This window comes from Phyllobates terribilis, unplaced genomic scaffold, assembly GCF_046119375.1.
Source record: "Phyllobates terribilis strain yellow unplaced genomic scaffold, ASM4611937v1 Scaffold_2__4_contigs__length_985480577, whole genome shotgun sequence".
Lineage (NCBI taxonomy): Eukaryota > Metazoa > Chordata > Amphibia > Anura > Dendrobatidae > Phyllobates > Phyllobates terribilis.
In genome coordinates, this window is record NW_027362762.1 from 820,145,425 (window position 1) to 820,168,325 (window position 22,901).

General features: G+C 43.6%; 1 protein-coding gene across 1 annotated transcript in view; it reads right to left on the minus strand.

Annotated features, from left to right (window-relative positions):
• Positions 1-9,203: 9,203 nt before the first annotated feature.
• DPH1 (diphthamide biosynthesis 1) overlaps positions 9,204-22,901 on the minus strand; it is a 393,607-nt gene continuing 379,909 nt past the window's right edge. The window contains exons 10-12 of the mRNA XM_073667680.1: positions 21,149-21,227; positions 14,416-14,550; positions 9,204-10,109 (exon numbers count right to left, since the gene is read on the minus strand). Coding sequence (XP_073523781.1) covers positions 10,050-10,109; positions 14,416-14,550; positions 21,149-21,227 — 274 coding nt within the window. The 3' untranslated portion in view covers positions 9,204-10,049. The remainder of the gene's footprint in view (positions 10,110-14,415; positions 14,551-21,148; positions 21,228-22,901) is intronic.

Here is a 22,901-nt window from a genome sequence, read left to right on the forward strand (position 1 = left end):
AGCTTAGTAGGCTGCATGCACTACATACATCCCATTTCCGGGGGACAGAACTACGGTACTCCCACTAGGTGAATGTGCAGGTACGACAGCGTCTGTCCCTGGCTGGAGTGGGAAGGGGGGTGGAACATCCCAGTAGTGTAGGGGCAGATAGGGGGAGTACTCTGGGTAAAGCTAGGAGCCCATTGGGTGCTGGTCATCTGGGCACACACATAGAGGGAGTATATATGGTGGGCACCATCTTAGGACAGAGTCAGTCAGTCAGTCAGTCTGAGGAGGAGCTGAAGGAGAGTTCAGCCAGGAGGGCTGACAGGGAGCTGTGGCTCCGGCTGGGCCCAGCTCCAGGGCCAGGCCTGAAGCAGAGAGGAAGAAGAAAGGCCCAGAGACGCAGGAAAGAGGGAACCCTGAGATCCCACGAGTGAGCTAAAAAGGGTGAAGGGTTGGCAGAAGAGGGCACCGGATCCCAAGCTGGCGGAGGCAAAAGTAATCCTTAGCCAGGAACCGGAAGTCGTGGTCAAGTTTTGCCACGACCCTCACCACATCCACCAGAAAGGTACACCAAGAGTAGGGTCAGGAAAGCCAGAGAAGGTTCTACCATAGAAGGCCCAAGGGAACCGGACAAAGGTGGATCCCTGGTGGGGACGGCCAGGAGAAAGAGAGAGAGAGGGAAGCTCAGGACCACGCTCCGGAACTGCCTGGGGGTTGGCAGAGTCCAGGACCTGGTGGATGCAGCACGGCTCGGGTGGTCACTCAAGGCCAGAGTGACTGAAGGAACACCTGTGAGTAAAAACCCTGAAACTGCATCTCACGTCTCTGACTCTCCTTTCTGCACTATCACTACCCCCATCATCCGCACCAGCTGCCCTGAGGCCATACCCCTCCCGTTGGGGGTTATACCATCCTTGCTGCACAATCCTACCACCGGCCTCAGCGGTCTGCTCTGCAGCGGCGGCCTCCTAGCCGCAATCAACGGGTGGCGTAGTCGACACAGAAACAACATCTACCAAGACTGCCACACACTTAGTTTGACCACCCTGGGCACGGACCGGGTCACCGCCACAAGGACTACTACCCCTATCTAGATCCGGCTCCGGGTATCCCGTGAACATGGCCCAGGGGGCGCGTCACATACGTTCCGTCTGACCATTGGTCTGAGGATGAAAAGCCGATGAGAACGATAAATGCATCCCCCGCCGTGTACAAAATGTCTTCCAGAATTTGGACACAAACTGAGACCCCCGATCTGACACCACATCGGAGGGTACCCCGTGAAGCCTCACAATCTCCCCAATGAACACCTGCGCAAGAGTTTTAGCATTAGGAAGAGCAGGAAGAGCGATAAAAAGTGCCATCTTGCTGAACCTGTTCACTACAACGAGTATGACCGTTTTACCCGAAGACGGCGGGAGGTCCGTAATAAAGTCCATAGACAGATGAGTCCAAGGACGCTCCGGGATCTTCAGATGTAAGAGGGCCCCAGACGGACGGGTATGTGAGGTCTTAGAGCGCGCACAAACCCCACAGGACGCGACAAAAGTTACCACCTCCCTATGTAAGTTAGGCCACCAAAACCGACGCGAGAGGAGATCCACAGTTGCTTTACTCCCCGGGTGTCCTGCAAAAACTGAGTTATGGTGTGCCTCGATCACCTTTTGTCGCAACTGATCTGGAACAAACAGTCTCCCTGGAGGTCCAACAGGGGCGTCCCCCTGAGCCTCCAATACCTCCTCCTCAAGCTCAGAGCATACTGCAGAAACCACCACCCCCTCCTGAAGGATAGGAACCGGGTCGTCCGTATTCCCGGCCCCAGGGAAACTACGAGATAAGGCATCCGCCTTTACATTTTTTGACCCAGGACGATATGTAACGACAAAATTAAACCTGGTAAAAAACAATGACCACCTAGCTTGTCTGGGATTCAGACGTTTAGCGGACTCCAGATATAGCAGGTTCTTGTGATCGGTGATGACGGTGACCGGATGGACTGCCCCCTCTAAAAAATGGCGCCACTCCTACTCCTCAAAAGCTAACTTAATGGCCAAGAGTTCCCTATTGCCGACATCGTAATTCCTCTCAGCGGACGACAATTTTTTAGAGAAAAAGGCGCACGGATGCCACTTACCAGGGGACGAACCTTGTGACAATACTGCTCCCACCCCTACCTCGGAAGCGTCTACCTCTACAATGAATGGCTGTGACGCATCAGGTTGAATGAGTATGGGTGCCGAGGCAAAACATTTTTTCAAGGAGGAGAAAGCTTGACAAGCCTTGTCAGACCACCTAGAAAAATCCGTCCCCTTTTTTGTCATGTCTGTGAGAGGTTTAACCATGGACGAGAAATTACGAATGAACTTCCGGTAATAATTAGCAAACCCCAGGAAACGTTGTAGTGCCTTAAGATTCTCTGGCAGATCCCACTCAAGAACTGCCCGCACTTTCCCAGGGTCCATACGAAAACCGGACGCTGAAACCAGGAAGCCTAAAAAAACTGGAGTTCCTGTACGGCGAACACACACTTTTCCCATTTGGCATACAGTTTATTATCCCGCAAGATCTGTAACACCTGCCTAACATGCTCCTGATGAGACACCAGATTCGGCGAGTAAATTAAGATATCATCCAGATATATGACAACAAACTGTCCCACCAGGCGGCGAAAAATGTCATTAACAAAGTGTTGGAACACCGCCGGGGCATTAGTCAGACCAAATGGCATGACAAGGTTCTCATAATGCCCCTCCGGAGTGTTAAACGCCGTCTTCCACTCATCTCCCTCCTTCATCCTAATCAGATTGTACGCCCCCCTGAGATCCAACTTAGAGAACCATTTGGCGCCCACGATCTGATTAAAGAGATCAGGAATAAGTGGGAGCGGATACGGATCTCGGACCGTTATCCGATTAAGTTCACGGAAATCCAGGCAAGGGCGTAGGCCTCCATCTTTCTTCTTCACAAAGAAGAACCCCGCGGCCACCGGTGAAGATGAAGGTCTAATATGCCCCTTAGCCAGACTTTCAGAAATATAATCCTTCATGGCCTGCCTCTCAGGATCAGAAAGGTTATACAACCTAGCTTTAGGTAACTTGGCCTCAGGGAGCAGTTTTACAGAACAGTCATACTCGCGATGAGGAGGTAGTTCCTGACACCCTTTCTCCGAGAATACATCCTCAAAGTCCGCCAGAAATGGAGGTAAGACCCTAGGAGTAACCGCACCGATGACCGTATTCATGCAGTTTTTATTACAGAATTTACTCCATTGGCTTATCTCTCTAGATTGCCAATTAATAACCGGGTTATGCTTAGTTAACCAAGGAAGGCCCAACACTATAGGAGTGGGAAGACCCTCCAACACGTAGCAAGACAACAGTTCCTTATGTATCGCCCCCACTTGAAGTTTTACGTTATGCACAGCTTGCAAAAAACTTCCCTGACCGAGGGGCCTGGCATCGATCGAGAATATGGGGATGGGTTTAGCCAACTCACTCAATCGCATACCTTGAACCCGGGCAAACCGAGCATCCACCAGATTAGCCCCGGCCCCACTATCCAGAAGAACAGATATCCTCTCAGTTCTCGTACCCGCCACCACCTCCGCCGGTACGAGAAACTGAGATGAACCTAGGGACGAAATACCTACTCCCAGATTGCCGTCCACCACACAACCTGGGATCAACAGTTTTCCGACGACTCTTCACTCTGCAAGGGACGGGATGGACAGCCCCCAATAAAATGTCCCTTTCTCCCGCAGAAGAAACACCTTCCTGTCTTATGGCGCACCACCGGTCCCCTCCCCCGAAATGATGTGCCTCCTAATTGCATAAGCTCCTCTGGACTGACCAGGGGACCCTCCATATAAGGAACCCTTGTAGAAGGTGGAGTCATCACAGGGGGCGGAGTTGCCCCGCACCTCTCCCGAAGCCGTCTGTCAATGCGAATAGCAAGGGCCATAGCGGCTTCCAGTGACGCGGGAGGGTCATACTGAGCCAACACATCCTTTAATTTGTCGGATAGACCTTGACAAAACTGGCTCCTAAGAGCCGGGTCATTCCACTGGGTGTCCGTGGCCCACCTACGGAACTCCGAACAGAATTCCTCCGCCGGACGATCTCCCTGCTGGATCCTACGTAACTTAGATTCAGCAAGGGAGATCCGATCCGGGTCAACATATACGAGACCCAGAGCTGCAAAAAACCTATCCACTGACTGGAGAGCCGGGGAGCCTGGGGGAAGAGAGAACGCCCAAGATTGTGGGTCCCCTTGTAGGAGCGAGATGACAATTCCCACCCTTTGTTCTTCACTCCCCGACAACCGAGGCCGCAGCCGAAAGTACAACTTGCATGCCTCCCGGAAAACAAAAAACTTGTCCCGCCCCCCAGTGAACCTGTCAGGGAGAGCTACTTTAGGTTCTGGTCCAGCTTGCTCCAGGGGATACAAAACCTTGGACCTAACGTCCGCCAGCTCCATGGACAAACTCTGCAACTGCCGAGCTAGACTGGCTACTGGATCCATGGTAGCTGGAGAGAATCTTAGTGGGTCGGTGAAAATGTCACACTGACACTGCGTACAGGAGGTCAGGGGCCTAAGCTGACCCTAAGCTGGGGCCCTGACTAATCCCTCTACCTGGAGGTACTGTTAAAGGTACAGAGGTCCAGGCCGCCAGCGTAACCCCTACCTCCTGAGGATCCCTGCACCTCAGTAATCTAGTCCTGAGAAGGACCCCGATCACAACAATAGGGGACAGGAAATAATATGCCAACACACAGTACTTAGACGAACGAGACAGTACAAGGGTCAAACCAAAAACCACCTTGCATACAAAAACTACACCACAACCACAGAGGGAACACCAACGGGAAAGGAGATAAATGATAAAGCGAGGAAGGGAAAAACCACACCAAATACACTTAGCTCAGAACTCCAAAATACCACGATCCGCTCTGTTTGTATGAAATGCTTTCACCGACACTTCCCTAACAGACCGGCAGGCATTTGAAGGAGTCCCACTACTGCAGCATTGATTGCAGCTGGGCGAGGCTGGACCTCGTCTAGCACAGAGAGAGAGAGTTAACTCCCTCACTGCCGAAAAACACAAAACACCAAAAACTCAGCTGCGAGAAGTCAGGCTGTGTAATCGTGACGATCTTCGTGGCGACACACCCGTGACAATATGCCAAATAACGCTGCCTGAGTAATGGTACTCCGCCTTGATTCTAGTCTGCGGAGAAGCAGAAACCACTAATTACCATGTCATGAAGTTTGCAGGTTGTTTACAAGTAATATGTGATCAGATGAATGTTTTTAGAGTAGATCACCCAGCATCCACTGATGATTATCTACAAAATATAACATTTTCTCTCTGGTCTCATGAGATAAAAGCATTTAATGAAACTGTAAATTGAAATCATCAAAAAACAATAAAAATTCACTCCTCTTGGCAGGTCTTGTCCACAAGAGGACATACTGCAAAACATACCTCCACAAAAACTCAGGCTGCTCACAGTAGCACACAACAGGTTGTACCACATTGTGACATTTGATCGTGAAGGCCTGCTCATGGTGTTGCCGACATGGTATCAAGACCAATGTCCGGCGGGACTCATGACTGAAGTGAATAGACCTCCATTCCTGCCTCCATTACCATCTTGCTTTGCTCCATGATAGCCTTTGAGAGTGGTGACACGAATTCAATAAAACACCTGTAGCTGGACATCTGGCTCATAGCCCAAAGTTGTGCAAGCGCCAACAGTTTGTTTAGACACCGTTTAATGCTGTAGGCTTGGTATGTGATGTCCAAATTCACTTGCAGTATAGAATGAATCAGGCAAGGAACCAGTGGTACGGCCATTTTTCCATAGTGTCCCAGGAGCTGTTTTTCATCATGATAATGCAGAACCGCACGTTGCTGCTTGTGCTACTGTGATTACCATTTTGTGTGGCCTCAACAGTCTACTATGGCCTTCGGCGTCTCTGGACTTGTCTCCCATTGATCTCATCTAGGAGCTCATTGGCGACAAATATAAAGGGAGCTGCCAGAGCGATTCTTAATAATTTGCGTGGACAAGTGTATTCAGCGTGGCAGAACATTCCTCAGACAACCATTAGTAAACACAATCATAGCAGACCAGGCGTGTAAGTGCGGGTATTTCTGCGTGTGGCGCTCAACACAATACTGAATAAATAGAGATGTTTTGAAAATGTAGTTTCCATTTTTTCATCATTTGCATATTATTAACATGTCTATTGATCCTGTGATTTCTATAATTCCACAACACACACATTAAATCAGAAAAAAAGTGTATATGTATATATACATACACACACACTTTTTTCTAATTTTCATAAATGCAGCAAGCTGGGCACAATTATGGACTAGCACTTTAAAAATAAATTGAATACACTATACACTACTTGGCTATGTCCATCTATACTTTCCTCATTGTTTTCCCAACATTGGGCAGCATGTCAACCTTTGTTATATATCCTAGAAGCTAATGGACCTTTTATGAACCCTTCATACCACCACATTTAAAGAGAATCTGTCAGCAGGATCAACCCTCCTAAGCCATTTAAATGGGCATGCAGGTCATAGAACATTGAATAAAATGATACATTGATATCTGCGATCCGATGTCTTATTCCAGAGAAATCCAAGTTTTTCGTAGTATAAAAAGGAGCTGTTAAAAGCTATGTGCTGGACATATATTTCCCTGAGAATCTGCCAACAGAGCATATTTTAAATGAAAAGGGGGAGTTACCAGTGTAAACTATTTAATGACAGACCGTTATAATCACACTCAGCAGAACTGATCTTTGTCTCATTACAAACACATCTACAGTTGTAGTTCTCCTCTCATAGTGCGGTCATCTCTGCTGCAGAGCTGTGCTTGACAACAGCACTTCTTCAGCTTCGATCACACAGGCAGACACAGTGGGGTGTGGGGAGCACAGCTGAGCTGACAGCAGGAGTAGAGCTGCAGCTGCAAATGTTTGTAACGAGACAAAGCTCAGGTCTGCTGTACAGTGTTCCTTGTAATCAGACACAGATCTGCAGTGAGATCAGCCATTACATATTTAAAATAAGCTTTGGATACAGAGTCTCAGGGGGATCAATGTCCGATCCAGACATCTTAACAGCTCATTTATATCTTTCAAGTGAAATAAGTGTTAAATACACATGCAAGTTTATCTGTACCATGTATACAAGCCTGATACCATAGCAGTATCCCAAGCCGGACTATCAGACATAGGGTGCGAATACTATTCTGAGATACTCTTTATCCATTTCTATATACACACATACTGTATATATATATATATATATATATATATATATATATATATATATATACACAGTTATATGAAAAAGTTTGGGCACTCCTATTAATCTTAAGCTTAATGTTTTATAAAAATTGGTGTTTTTGCAACAGCTATTTCAGTTTGATATATGTAATAACTCTTGGACACAGTAATGTTTCTGCCTTGAAATGAGGTTTATTGTACTAACAGAAAATGTGCAATCTGCATTCAAACAAAATTTGACAGGTGCATAAGTATGGGCACCCTTATCATTTTCTTGTTTTAAATACTCCTACCTACTTTTTACTGACTTACTAAAGCACTTTTTTTGGTTTTGTAACCTCATTAAGCTTTGAACTTCATAGCCAGGTATATGCAATCATGAGAAAAGCTACTTAAAGTGGCCACTTGCAAGTTGTTCTCCTGTTTGAATCTCCTCTGAAGAGTGGCATCATGGGCTCCTCAAAACAACTGTCAAATGATCTGAAAACAAAGATTATTCAACATAGTTGTTCAGGGGAAGGATACAAAAAGCTGTCTCAGCGATTTAACCTGTCAGTTTCCACTGTGAGGAACATAGTAAGGAAATGGAAGAACACAGGGACAGTTCTTGTTAAGGCCAGAAGTGGCAGGCCAAGAAAAACATCAGAAAGGCAGAGAAGAAGAATGGTGAGATCAGTCAAGGACAATCCTCAGACCACCTCCAGAGAGCTGCATCATCAACTTGCTGCAGATGGTGTCACTGTGCATCGGTCAACTATACAACGCACTTTGCACAAGGAGAAGCTGTATGGGAGAGTGATGCGAAAGAAGCAGTTTCTGCAAGCACGCCACAAAAAAAGTCGGCTGAGGTATGCAAAAGCACATTTGGAGAAGCCAATTTCTTTTTGGAAGAAGGTCCTGTGGACTGATGAAACCAAGATTGAGTTGTTTGGTCATACAAAAAGGCGTTATGCATGGCGGCAAAAAAACACAGCATTCCAAGAAAAACACTTGCTACCCACAGTAAAATTTGGTGGAGGTTCCATCATGCTTTGGGACTGTGTGGCCAATGCCGGCACCGGGAATCTTGTTAAAGTTGAGGGACGCATGGATTCCACTCAGTATCAGCAGATTCTTGACAATAATGTTCAAGAATCGGTGACAAAGTTGACGTTACGCAGGGGATGGATCTTTCAGCAAGACAATGATCCAAAACACCGCTCCAAATCTACTCAGGCATTCATGCAGAGGAACAATTACAATGTTCTGGAATGGCCATCCCAGTCCCTAGACCTGAATATCATTGAACATCTGTGGGATCATTTGAAGAGGGCTGTCCATGCTCGGCGACCATCAAACTTAACTGAACTGGAATTGTTTTGTAAAGAGGAATGGTCAAAAATACCTTCATCCAGGATCCAGGAAATCATTAAAAGCTACAGGAAGCGACTAGAGGCTGTTATTTTTGCAAAATGAGGATCTACTAAATATTAATGTCACTTTTCTGGTGAGGTGCCCATACTTATGCACCTGTCAAATTTTGTTTGAATGCAGATTGCACATTTTCTATTAGTACAATAGTACAATAAACCTCATTTCAAGACAAGAAACATTACTGTGTCCAACAGTTATTACATATATCAAACTGAAATAGCTGTTGCAAAAACACCAATTTTTATAAAACATTAAGCTTAATAGGGGTGCCCAAACTTTTTCATATAACTGTATATATATATATATATATATATATATATATATACACATACATGTATATACACACACATACATATACTATATATATATATATATATATATATATATATATATACATACATATACACATACACACACACACACACACACACACACACATAGTGTCTTGGATTTGCCTTCGAGATAGAGAAGAGAATAACCGGTCAGTAGGCAAAAATGTTTGACAAATTTATTTAGGGTTTTTATGAGAAAAGAGATAATATTTTACATTTATTGTTAAGATGAAGTGCTGGGAACTTCACATAACTGGAAGTGTGACCCTTTTCAAGCTTTTTTATTCTGCATCTGCTGTTTGTTGTTTATTCACTCTCTTACTTCAATCACTGTAACACCCCTCGAGTTCAGCTCTTCCCAGGATAGAAGCTGAAGGCGCAGTCATTGCTGGGCCCCTTCCAAGGAACATTAAAGCCCGTGATCCCATCACACAGACATTACAGAGCTGCTTGCTGTGGGTCTCCACGCAGGAGGTGATTGGCTCTCACAGGAGGGGATGCTGCAGTCTGTGCCAGTAGTGGGGGCTTCATGGGTTCTGATTCCTCATCGCCCAGGCAACGGCAGCAGGAGGGGGGAGCAGCTCAGACAAGCCCTTATTAAGCAATGATTTTAATTAGCAGCAGACATTGTATGGCTCAAAAAACCCCAAGACAGAAGCAGAGGGTGCAGCTGGGTGCTACCCGCCTTCAGTCTATGGTGCATATATTTCAGGGCTTGACAATAAAACAAAACCTAATGAAGCAACGCTTTGTCAGCTTTATAACATGAATGGGTTAATAGAAAATGATTTGAGGGTCTATATAGCTATGAAAGGAGTGATGATGATTTCCAGGTCTATTGAGCTGACCTAACACATGGGGTCACTTCGTATCATTACACCGGCTTTCTGGAGTTTGCAGATAACTTCAGTATGTCCAATATTCAGAACAGAAACAGGTCCGAGAGTGCGGAGGGGATCACAATGTTCATCACCGTCATTCAGTTTGGCTCTGTGCCTCTTCCAGACATTAGCAATCTGCCTTCTTTGTACACGTGTTCATGGTTGGCTCATTTCTTGGTAAAGAACCCTACAAACAGAGAATAAGTTATACCAGAAACCATGTACTGAAGGCATGCTGAAGAAGAGACGGGGTGTGGGGTGGAAAGGAAACGGCCAACACACCAAACACACGACCATGAAGAAGTAAGACAACAGAGAGCTAAAGAAATGAAGGCATAGAAAGCGAAGCACATAATACAAGTAACACACTATGTGCCATGGGGATACGGACTATGGCTAGCATATAGGACAGATATCAGAAACTGACTGTCTCTTCCAGACAGAAAGACAAGTGTGAACAGATGCAAGCTAAGAGAGCTACTCTATATGTAAATAACAAATTCAAGCTGCACTCTGTAATGCTATGGCATGCAAACAGGTATATATGACATTGGAATTGCATTACTGCTATAGAAAGTAAGTAAAAAATTAAGATACTTAGCACATAATTGGCCAATTCATGTATGCCCAACAACCATCGACAAGGCGATCTTCTCTGTTGGGACTCTAACCGGGCTGAAAGCCTAAGGTTATGTGGGTAGGCTCTCTTAGCTTGCACTTGTTCACACTTGTCTTTCTGTTTGGAAGTGATGGTAAGTGTTTGATATTTCTACATAGGTTCTCTGACTGAGCACTCCACCCATCAGTCTATGGCGGTTTTAATCACAGCTTGATCCTACCTACTCATAAAATTATAGGCTTTCAGCCCAGGGAGAGGTATCATCTTAGGTTAGGGTCCCAACAGTGAAGATCGCCTTGTCGATGGCTATTGGGCACACATGAATTGGCCAATTTATGCGCCAAGTATCTTCATTCCAACTTATTTTCTATAGCAGTAATGCAAATCCAATTTCAGAAATGCAATGTTTGCAAACCATAGCGACAAAGAGTGCAGCTTTAATTTGCTAGCATATAGGACAGAACAGGCAATTTTTTATTGCGGTCAATATTCTCCTGTAACTAATGCAATCAGCATTATAGATCAAACCTGTGCTCTTAAAGGGCATTCACATTGCATTTTGCCTCTTACATTTGGTGTTCCCAATGAATCCCGAAAAAAAAAATTCAGACGGAGCCAAAGATGAAGCCATAGAATGCAATGAGACAATTGAAGTTCAAATGGACCCTGTTTGAACTTTTTCCAGTGGTTTCTGTCTTTTCAGACAGGGTAATAATATAGTCTACTTTGTCCTTGTGCCCGTGTGAAAAGAAGAACATCGTTGGGGAAAAAAGTGCAAACATAGTCCAATTAAACTCAGTTTGTCTCAGTGAACATCTGGGATCCGGAACAGACGACAGAAGGGGCAAAACGCTATTTGAATGGTCCCTTAGGTTGGATTCGCATGTACTGCTATTGTAACACCAAGGACAAATTGTATATAGATATGAATTTGGGGCGGGGAATTGGTGGCGCACATATACATGCACTATGTAAAATGTCAGGCATTAACAGGGTTTGCCATTTATAAGTCACATTACAAACTCTCGCCAGATAACCATTTGTGAATTATGTTCATCCGCAAAGCAGTTAATGAATGGGTATAATTTCAATGTCAGGAGCTGCTGGATCAGTGACCTTTGCGTACAACCGACTATCTCCAGGTACAGCAATTTCCGCTTTGTACCATAATAAATGAGCAAGAGGAACTCCCGACTGCCATTTAGGTCGCAGCGAGGGAGAAAAACTCTCCGTGAGCTGCACACTGTTATGTTTCCTAAATGATCTCACTCTGTACATCAGCAGTTACAGTATGGAAGGTGTACAATGCCTGCCGCAGACAAACACGAAGACAAGGAAAGCCACACCGCACACGACATTGAAAAATGATGGGATAGATAGAAAAAGAAACAGAAACCCTAAGGCTTATGATGCTGGTGATGTACACAGCAGGGAGTAGAGCAATGATACTGTGATAACTGATAGCTTTTTAATAATAAAACTATGACTGAGGGTAAGAGGTGTAATAATATATACAAGTTACAGTATATGCATCACTCAACATTTTGCATGGAGGAAAGGGGCCTTGGGAAGAATCAAATTGGAACTTTTCACAGGAGATGGTCCTCCCTAAGGCTATGTTCACACATTGCGTTTTTTCAGTGTTTTTTTTCTGCAGCAAAAACTGATCTCTTGGCAGAAAAGAAGCTGCGTCAAAAATGCAGGTTTTGGTGCGTTTTTCTGGATCCCAAAGTTCAGCTTTGCTTCCACCACAGAAGCATGAACACAGGTCACCAATGCAAGACATATGTGAAACCATATTAACCAGAATTTTAAATATAACAGTGGGGAAGGTGAATTGTTCAGGAATAGTTTACCTAAGACACTGGCAGTGCACTGAGTTTGTAGGACACTATTTTCACACTATGGGGTCTGCCATTCAGTTGCTCAGGCATTGTTCAATTTCACACCTCCCTGGGTCACAGGTATTGTTCAATCTCACACCTAGCTCAGCCAATGTTTACTGTGTACACATCACTAAGGTAATTAAACCATTCTAATCCAAGCTGCGATTTCAGGTGACCAAGACAAGATGGTAAAATCACAAAAATAAATGAGTTTCACATACTGTTGTACTTGCTTTTTTCACTAAAACGCAGCAAAACCTGATAGCTATGTTCACACTAGGTGTTTTTTCACAACCGATTACTTTCAATGGGTGAAAAACGCTGAAAGAAGTGACATGGTGACATGCTCTATTCCGCAAAAAAACACGCAAAGCACAAAATCCTGAACAAACAAAAACCAAGGTGTGTGCATGAGATTTCTGGAATCTCATAGACTTTGCTGGTATTGTAAAACGCAGCTGAAAATTTGCATTAAAAAACGCATAAAAAAAACGCTGAAAAAGCGCAATGTGTGAACATAGCCTAAGGGATCGGGAAGGAGAGTCTGACATCCGACTCAAGCCTATAGAAGAAAATGATGGAGTGACCCTTAAAAAGCTTGTGTTTTTCTCAGAACTGATACGGCCTCTTTAAGTGACTACTGAACCTAAGGGAGAAAGCTCAGTGTAAGGGGGAATAATGGGACCATTCACTGTTGGGGCCCAATGGTAATTGAAGAGGATTATCTCTATGGCGTCACTCAATAAGATTGTACAGTAATTGGTTTTATTGGAATCCAATGTGACTTCAGATAAGCCTTATTCCTTCTGCTACATGAAGGCAGAGAACTGTTTTGATAAGCAAACTGCAGTGGCCTGTGATTGGCTGCAGGGGTCAGGTGACCTCATCGGATGTTTTATGATGGTGTGCTCCTCAAAGTAGCTCCACCTCTTGAGCCAAATCACAAGTCGCAGCGGTCCCGTGACTGGTGACATCACTGCTTCCTGTTTCTATGCAGACCATGGCGCAGCCTGCGCTGGATCCAGGAGGATGCCGGTATGCGAGTATGACCGAGCTTGTTATTTTTTGCATATCCAGTTCCCTGAGCAAAGTTTTCTCTTGCCCAGATAATCCCTTTAATTTCTGCTTCTTTAAGAATCTGCAAAAGATGCTAGAAAATTGCGTAATGTCAATGTATCTACACAACCGAGGACCATTGGTATTCACTTCATGAAGTCACCCCATTTATTCTCTCTACGATTTGTATCAATCCCTAATTGTGCGGCAGTTCCATTATAGATGATTAAAGAATCACAAGGGCAAAACACTAATATAAAACGCTACTTAAAGACCTTAAAATGGACAAACTACTGTGTTAGGAGAAATGATAAACGGGCAGCATTAACCGGCTCCAAGCAGAAGCCGCATGGATATCCTCTCCATCTTACAATGACCTCTACCCTTTCAATGTAAAGGCTCCTGCTGGCTCAAGGCTCCTGCACATCCATTAAGAAACTACTTTTGCTTCTCTGTATTAAAGGGAATGCAGGTTCTTCATTTCTTACCACTGAGCATCTTTCATTTAACTTGCGCTATAATTATCTATTATACTATAAAATATAGCATGTGCTTAAACATTACTGACTCTAAGGCTTCCTTAAGTTAGTTGCATGCATAAATTGCCTCCAGTTCAGACTGCGCTCTATTACCACTCCAGCCTAGAGGCAGTAAGTACATTGAACGCCACTAGGTGGTGCTGTTGGTGCACAAAAAATCAGGGGGAGACTACAAAGTAAGCACAAACCCATAGAGCCCAAAATATATAAATAAATGAGCGACAAAAATAGATAAAACAAGTATGGATTCAATAAAAATGGGTATAAAGACAAGTCAAAAAGTGTATGCAGTGTTACAGTAAAATTTGGATCTTAATAAAACTATGAGAAAAAGCTGATATTAAACACAAGGGCAGTGCAGAACAGCACCTAGTCATCTATAGCAGCGCTCACCCTCGTTTGTCTGCTTGTCACACGTGGAGGACGATGAGACTCATGGTTCACTGTCCAAGGACCCAAAGACTGATTGGAATAGAAATCCATGGGATAGGTCTCCTGCCATTCTGCTTCCTTAAGAGCTACACAGGCCTGTAAAACACACAAGATATCAATCATACCAACCCCAACAGTTCTAATAGAAAAGGACATTGTTTAGATTCTTCATTGATTCCCCCAGAAGTCCAGCATTATGATCTACACCAGTCTGACACGTTACATTGCTGACCTTAGTCTTGGACTATTACAAATGCAGCAAGTGCTCTACGAGGATCCACTATGGCCGACGGTACATCATGAGAGATGTAGCTCAGTAACAGCAAAGACTGTAACTTCATTCTTCATCATGTCATGCTGATCAGTTTCATGCACAATCAGAGGAACTAAATGAAGGACATGGTTCCCTATGTCACAAGATTTCCTGGATAGTCCACTTCTTCCTGACTTAATTAGAGGGAAAAGGGGAAGGCGGGGAGGTGAGTCCTCTGTTCAGGACCTTCATCTTTGGAACCGAGAGAACAACTATAATGAGAGTTTCTTGGGCAGAATATACACATCTATGTTTCGCAGTATACAATTTATGGACTGGTCTCTTGACCAGAACTCAAGAGGCCATCGAGTTCGGGTCAGGTGACCCATGGCAGGTCCTGACCACGAAACTCAGATGTGTGAATCCAGCCAAACTCTACATACATCCATATCCATTTTTTTACATCTATTTTTCTTCAGTGTAATCAGTTATTAGAAACTTAAAGGGGTTGTCCACTACTTGGACAAACCTTTCACATTCACTTTTCACATATTTGGCCCGTTAAAGTAAAAAAACTTATACTCACATCCTGTGCCGGCGCCGTTCAAGCAGTGTAGGGACTTGCGTTCCCAAGGCTGACGTGAGGTTGTTATATCACATGAGCCCTGCGCACCCATCAGTGCCGGCTTCACAGTCTCCGCCTTCAGACGTAAAAGTAGGCTAGCGCTAGCTTCTCACTTCCTGTTAGTTACTTATAGGCGGAATTGACCACATTTTAAGAGAGCTCGGTCCACACTTGTCGCCCCCCAGTTTGGGTGTACAGTTATGTCTATTTGCACTAAGTGGTTAATGGCAAAGTTCGATTTGAAAAACTGATGATGAGAATAGGATATGCGCCGAGTCCCCTGGATGTGTGAATGGATCAAAAGTATTCTAGCGTAAAAAACGGTGAAAGGTCACATCATTTTGGTGGCACGATGGTGCTGTGGCGAATGCCGCTCATCAAATTTATGACCACACATTCCCTACGCCACAAATCTTACTCCAGTATGGACTGTAGTAGGATTTGTGGCGAGGCGCACACAGAGGTGTATGCCACTCATCCGACGCTCCTGATTCATGAAGAGGCACGTTTTCTCACCAACACCAATGTGAACAATGGCGGTCTTGATGAGTCAGGCCCTATGGATCCATGTGTGGTCCAAGAAAAAAAACGGACAGAATTGAAACATGACACATGAATGTAGCCTTACTCTGGAGGACTTGTCCCAACCCATTGATTTGCTTAGGTATTATTGCACTGCTTCATTTCCACTCCACCACCACCCCCAGAGGAAATAACCTCTTATTTTAGGGTTTCCTCACAGATATTGAGTGATATAACTGGTTACTGGAGGATTTAGTAGTGGGAAAATTTTTCACCAGCTTGCTGTCAAGGAACCCTAATAAGTAGGGAGTGTCCTAAGCATAGAAACCCTTTAGATTCCCAAAGCCTTACTAGAACTTAATTTTATGTCAGCCTTTTATTACAGGATTCCAAAATGACAGGTGGCTTAGCCAATAAATGTGCCAGTGACACAAGATATGTAGATAAAGGTAATACCGAGGTTTTCAATAGGTTGACGTTTCCATCTCAATAAACAGATGGGTCTTGATCTTGTGGTAGCATGTGAGCAGAAAGCATTATCTACCAGTAAAGTGTTCCCAATATGTTGTCAATGCACAAAAATCAGGGTTTCTCCTCTTCCTGGTTCATTTTTACTGACCGAGTCTGAGTTATAGAATTGGGCCATGCAATTAAGTCCTCAATGTGAAGTAGACAACTGGTCTCGAAATCCCAAGAACGAGTCTGATGAATTTAATGCTTGCTTTATCTGGCTGGTGACTCTCCCATCAGGGATTTAAGGAACGAGTCATTGTGAAATCAGCAAAACCCACAGAGGTACGTAAACACGTAATACAACAATCGTAATAATAATATAGACAACACAAACCTTCTAATAAATCCCCATCATAACCAGAACGTAGTTCAGGATCAAGTGATGAAAGATGGGAAAATAAGTAAGACTGCAAAATAATCAATATTAGAAATGGCCAATAAATTGAAATTGTGCATCAACATGCTCTTGGAATACACTTTTCCTGCAGTTTAGATGCACACAATCCATGAAATATTCCATTAGTGAATGGTCTACCACTTTGCAGAGACATCATTCCTTCACTTTATAACGGGAGATATTTTAAGGGAGAACTAAACGTAAAGTCAGCAGCTTAGAAACGTGTGGTTTATGAAGAGAGAGGCTGGTATTATCCACACTTATGTACAGTACAGACCAAAAGTTTGGACACACCTTCTCATTTAAAGATTTTTCTGTATTTTCATGACTATGAAAATTGTACATTCACACTGAAGGCATCAAAACTATGAATTAACACATGTGGAATTATACACTTAACAAAAAAGTGTGAAACAACTGAAAATATGTCTTATATTCTAGGTTCTTCAAAGTAGTCACCTTTGCTTTGATGACTGCTTTGCACACTCTTGGCATTCTCTTGATGAGCTTCAAGAGGTAGTCACCGGAAATGGTCTTCCAACAATCTTGAAGGAGTTCCCAGAGATGCTTAGCACTTGTGGGCCCTTTTGCCTTCACTCTGCGGTCCAGCTCACCCCAAACCATCTCGATTGGGTTCAGGTCTGGTGACTGTGGAGGCCAGGTCATCTGGCGTAGCACCCCATCACTCTCCTTCTTGGTCAAATAGCCCTTACACAGCCTGGAGGTGTGTTTGGGGTCATTGTCCTGTTGAAAAATAAATGATGGTCCAACTAAACGCAAACCGGATGGAATAGCACGCCGCTGCAAGATGCTGTGGTAGCCATGCTGGTTCAGTATGCCTTCAATTTTGAATAAATCCCCAACAGTGTCACCAGCAAAGCACCCCCACACCATCACACCTCCTCCTCCATGCTTCACGGTGGGAACCAGGCATGTAGAGTCCATCCGTTCACCTTTTCTGCGTTGCACAAAGACACGGTGGTTGGAACCAAAGATCTCAAATTAGGACTCATCAGACCAAAGCACAGATTTCCACTTGTCTAATGTCCATTCCTTGTGTTCTTTAGCCCAAACAAGTCTCTTCTGCTTGTTGCCTGTCCTTAGCAATGGTTTCCTAGCAGCTATTATACCATGAAGGCCTGCTGCACAAAATCTCCTCTTAACAGTTGTTGTAGAGATGTGTCTGCTGCTAGAACTCTGTGTGGCATTGACCTAGTCTCTAATCTGAGCTGCTGTTAACCTGCGATTTCTGAGGCTGGTGACTCGGATAAACTTATCCTCAGAAGCAGAGGTGACTCTTGGTCTTCCTTTCCTGGGGCGGTCCTCATGTGAGCCAGTTTCTTTGTAGCGCTTGATGGTTTTTGCAACTGTATTTGGGGACACTTTCAAAGTTTTCCAAATTTTTCGGACTGACTGACCTTAATTTCTTAAAGTAATGATGGCCACTCGTTTTTCTTTACTTAGCTGCTTTTTTCTTGCCATAATACAAATTCTAACAGTTTATTCAGTAGGACTATCAGCTGTGTATCCACTAGACTTCTGCACAACACAACTGATGTTCCCAAACCCATTTATAAGGCAAAAATCCCACTTATTAAACCTGACAGGGCACACCTGTGAAGTGAAAACCATTTCCGGTGACTACCTCTTGAAGCTCATCAAGAGAATGCCAAGAGTGTGCAAAGCAGTCATCAAAGCAAAAGGTGGCTACTTTGAAGAACCTAGAATATAAGACATATTTTCAGTTGTTTCACACTTTTTTGTTAAGTATATAATTCCACATGTGTTAATTCATAGCTTTGATGCCTTCAGTGTGAATGTACAATTTTCATAGTCATGAAAATACAGAAAAATCTTTAAATGAGAAGGTGTCTCCAAACTTTTGGTCTGTACTGTATATAAATGTATATGGGGTTCTTACAAGTGCAGATAGAGGATGGACATTCCTGTAGGGCTTTATTCACACATCAGTATTTCTATACCAAAACCAGGAGTGTCTCCAATACACAGAGCAGGAGTCAATCTTTCACATATAGTTTTTCTCTAAGTTCCACTCCTGGTTTTGTCATACAAACACTAATGCAAAATACTGACATGTGAATAAGCCCCTAGTGATCCCACCGAAGGACACTCTTTTTTTTCTCTTTTTACAACCTGGGATCACTTAGAGGAAGAAATACATTTCTGAAATGTCTGTTTTAATATGTGTCTGTATTCCCCATGAACAATTGAGTTGTTTTGTTCCTCCTTTATTCCTCTTGGAAATGTATAAATAAACTGACAACGGGGGGTCGCTATTTCTCTTGGGAATGTGGCATGTCACTACACAATGCCAGGCTGTCTCGTAGAGACACACTCTATTTCAAGGGGATTGGGAACAAGCATTGCTAGTTACAAAATTCTAAGGAAAGAGGTTTCAGATTTGGAATCTAATGTGCAGCACAAGTATTTAAGACTTGTCAGCAAAGTTGACTTCATTTTGTCATGGGGAGATGAGTGGGACCTGCTGAGTTGTGTGTGCGGCTGGCAGTTATCACACACACCTTTCCTACTCTAATAAGTAGGGCAGGTGCATGATACTCACAGATCAGACACAAAGTCCAGCAGCCTTACAATAGACATGACTTCACTGGTCCTCTTGGAAGGGAGTGGACCCGACATACCCCTTTAAAGGCAATCTGTCAGCAGGTTTTTGATATGTAAGCTGAAGACAGCGTGTTGTAGGGCAGGGATGTCAAACTCAAATACACAAAGGGCCGAAATTAAAAACCTAGACAAAGTCGTGGGCCAACCTTGATATTTATGAACAACATGTCTACAAGTGAGGAAGTTTTTCCTCATCATTCCTTACAGTATAATGACCCAACATAGTGCTCCATACAGAATAATGTGTCCCACATAGTTCTCCATACAGTATAATGGCCCCACATAGTCCTCCATACAGAATAATGTGTCCCACATAGTCCTCCATACAGAATAATGTGTCCCACATAGTCCTCCATACAGAATAATGTGTCCCACATAGTCCTCCATACAGTATAATGGCCCCACATAGTCCTCCATACAGAATAATGTGTCCCACATAGTCCTCCATACAGAATAATGTGTCCCACATAGTCCTCCATACAGAATAATGTGTCCCACATAGTTCTCCATACAGTATAATGGCCCCACATAGTCCTCCATACAGAATAATGTGTCCAACATAGTCCTCCATACAGAATAATGTGTCCCACATAGTCCTCCATACAGAATGTGTCCCACATAGTCCTCCATACAGAATGTGTCCCACATAGTCCTCCATACAGTATAATGGCCCCACATAGTCCTCCATACAGAATAATGGGCCCCACATAGTCCTCCATACAGAATAATGGGCCCCACATAGTCCTCCATACAGAATAATGGCCCCACATAGTCCTCCATACAGAATAATGGGTCCCACATAGTCCTCCGTACAGAATAATGTGTCCCACATAGTCCTCCATACAGTATAATGGCCCGCATAGTCCTCCATACAGAATAATGTGTCCCACATAATCCTCCATACAGTATAATGGCCCCACATAGTCCTCCATACAGAATAATTGGCCCCCGATAGTCCTACATACAGAATAATGGACCCCACATAGTCCTCCATACAGAATAATGGGCCCCACATAGTCCTCCATACAGAATAATGGCCCCACATAGTCCTCCATACAGAATAATGGGTCCCACATAGTCCTCCGTACAGAATAATGTGTCCCACATAGTCCTCCATACAGTATAATGGCCCGCATAGTCCTCCATACAGAATAATGTGTCCCACATAATCCTCCATACAGTATAATGGCCCCACATAGTCCTCCATACAGAATAATTGGCCCCCGATAGTCCTACATACAGAATAATGGACCCCACATAGTCCTCCATACAGAATAATGGACCCCACATAGTCCTCCATACAAAATAATTTGGCCCACGGGCCAGAGTTTGACATGTGTGCTGTAGGGGTTAAAACACTTATCTTATCAAGCTCAGTGCTGTTTGCTTCCAATGATTGTTTTAGCACTAGGAGCTTATCATTGCTCAGAGAGAGCAGCACATGCCTCCTGGCCAGACACACATCCTCCTGTGACAGGCAGCTCACTGTCTATGGACATTGTACATACAGAGCCTGGTGTGGGCGGGATTAGCTTCCTCAGCTCTGCTGTATTGCTAAATCCCACATCTCTGATTGTCAGAACAGCTGCACCTAGTAATGTAAGTGATACATCGTTGAATTCAGCTTTTCTTTGCATACATCAGGCGGCTCTCAGATGAGGTGGCAAAAACCTGCTGACAGATTCCCTTTAAGTATCTGGACCATTGCAATCAGAGGCTATATTACAGATGAGCTTACTTCATATGGCGTCAGCAAAGGCTTGGGGAAGGCAGTCCCCCAATCTATAGAAAGTCTTGGGCAGGCGACCTGTATCCACCTGCAAGTTATAAGAAGACAACTTTCGGTTAGCATATGAGAAATGGCAACATGTTTTTAGGACAATGTAGTCAGTGGTGGAATCTACTGAGAGTTAGATCACAAGGCTTCCAGCTTCTGAGACTTACAAACACACCAGGCTCTGAAAGGGTTAAGCTAAGTGAGATCTAAAACTAGTTAAAAGCAAAGAAGCTGGTGTGGCCTCTATACCCGGCCATGAAATACCGTATACTGTTTATAAATTAATGTAGCGTCCAGCTCAGGCCGGTGAAGGATGATGTTCCACCACATTTGTGGTTTATGATACTTTTTTAATGGACTGCCTGCATTTTCTCTTAACAAGCTTTCGGGAGCTAACCTCTCCTTTTCATCAGGTCAGAAATAATAGGCATCTCATTAATGCTCTTAACTTTCGCATTCTAGTTAAATATAAACAGTTAAAGAGATTTCCGGGATATAGTTCTTTTTTTCTTCCTTTCCTTGCATTTGGCTCTGTTTTTCTAACTGGAAATTAAGGAACATTTTTCTTTTATATATCTGTTCATTTTTATAAACAGTTTGCACCTAAAAGCTTTTCGAGAGATAATGCAGTTAGTCCATTAAAGGAAAAAAAAAAAGACAAGAACGGATGTCATCAAATCATTTCATATGTTTCAGTTATATCTCACCAATAGAAAAGCCGCGTGAATGATTAGGAAATAGGAAAATGTCAGACTTCTAGACAGACAAGCAGATGTAAATGGTAGAAAGTCAGAGATGGATTTATAAATAGAGAGAGACAGACAAATAGATGGAAAGACAAGGACAGACGTGGGGTAGACTAACGTGTAGCTGGTCCCAGGGACGGATGCAAGACAGGTGCAGAGACACAGCCACTGATTTATGGGCAATGATGGAAGGATAGATTGTAGATAGATTGATAGATGCAAGGATAGATGCACACAGATAGAGCGCACGACTGACAGACCTGTACAAGGAAAGATTTAGATATAGATACTGTAGATAGATTTACCAATGGTATCTATATCTCTACACCTACAGTATCTATACCTAAATATTTTTTTGTATAAGTCTGACTATATTACATGGCTGGCCACAAGGACAGATAAACAGATACTGTAGACTGGGGACAGACAGACACTGTAGATAGACTGGATAGATAGGAACACAATAATCTTAAACATATTAAGACAGGTGATAGACATAAGCTGGCTGGAACAATTGACATTAGATATATAGATCTCTAGCTAGTCACAAGGATATAAGCAAGATACATACATAGACAGACTGATAAAGAAATACAGATACAGTGCATTGTGAAAGTATTTGGCCCCCTTGAACTTTTCTACCTTTTGCCACATTTCTGGCTTCAAACAAAGATATAAAATTCTAATTTTTTTGGGAAGAATCAACAACAAGTGGGACACAATCGTGAAGTGGAACTAAATTTATTGGATATTTTAAACAAATTAAAAACTGAAAAGTGGGGCGTGCGATATTATTCGGCCCCCTTGAGTTAATACTTTGTAGCGCCGCCTTTTGCTGCGATTGCAGCTGCAAGTCGCTTGGGGTATGTCTCTATCAGTTTTGCACATTGAGAGGCTGAAATTCTTGCCCATTCTTCCTTGCAAAACAGCTCGAGCTCATTGAGGTTGGATGGAGGGCGTTTGAGAAC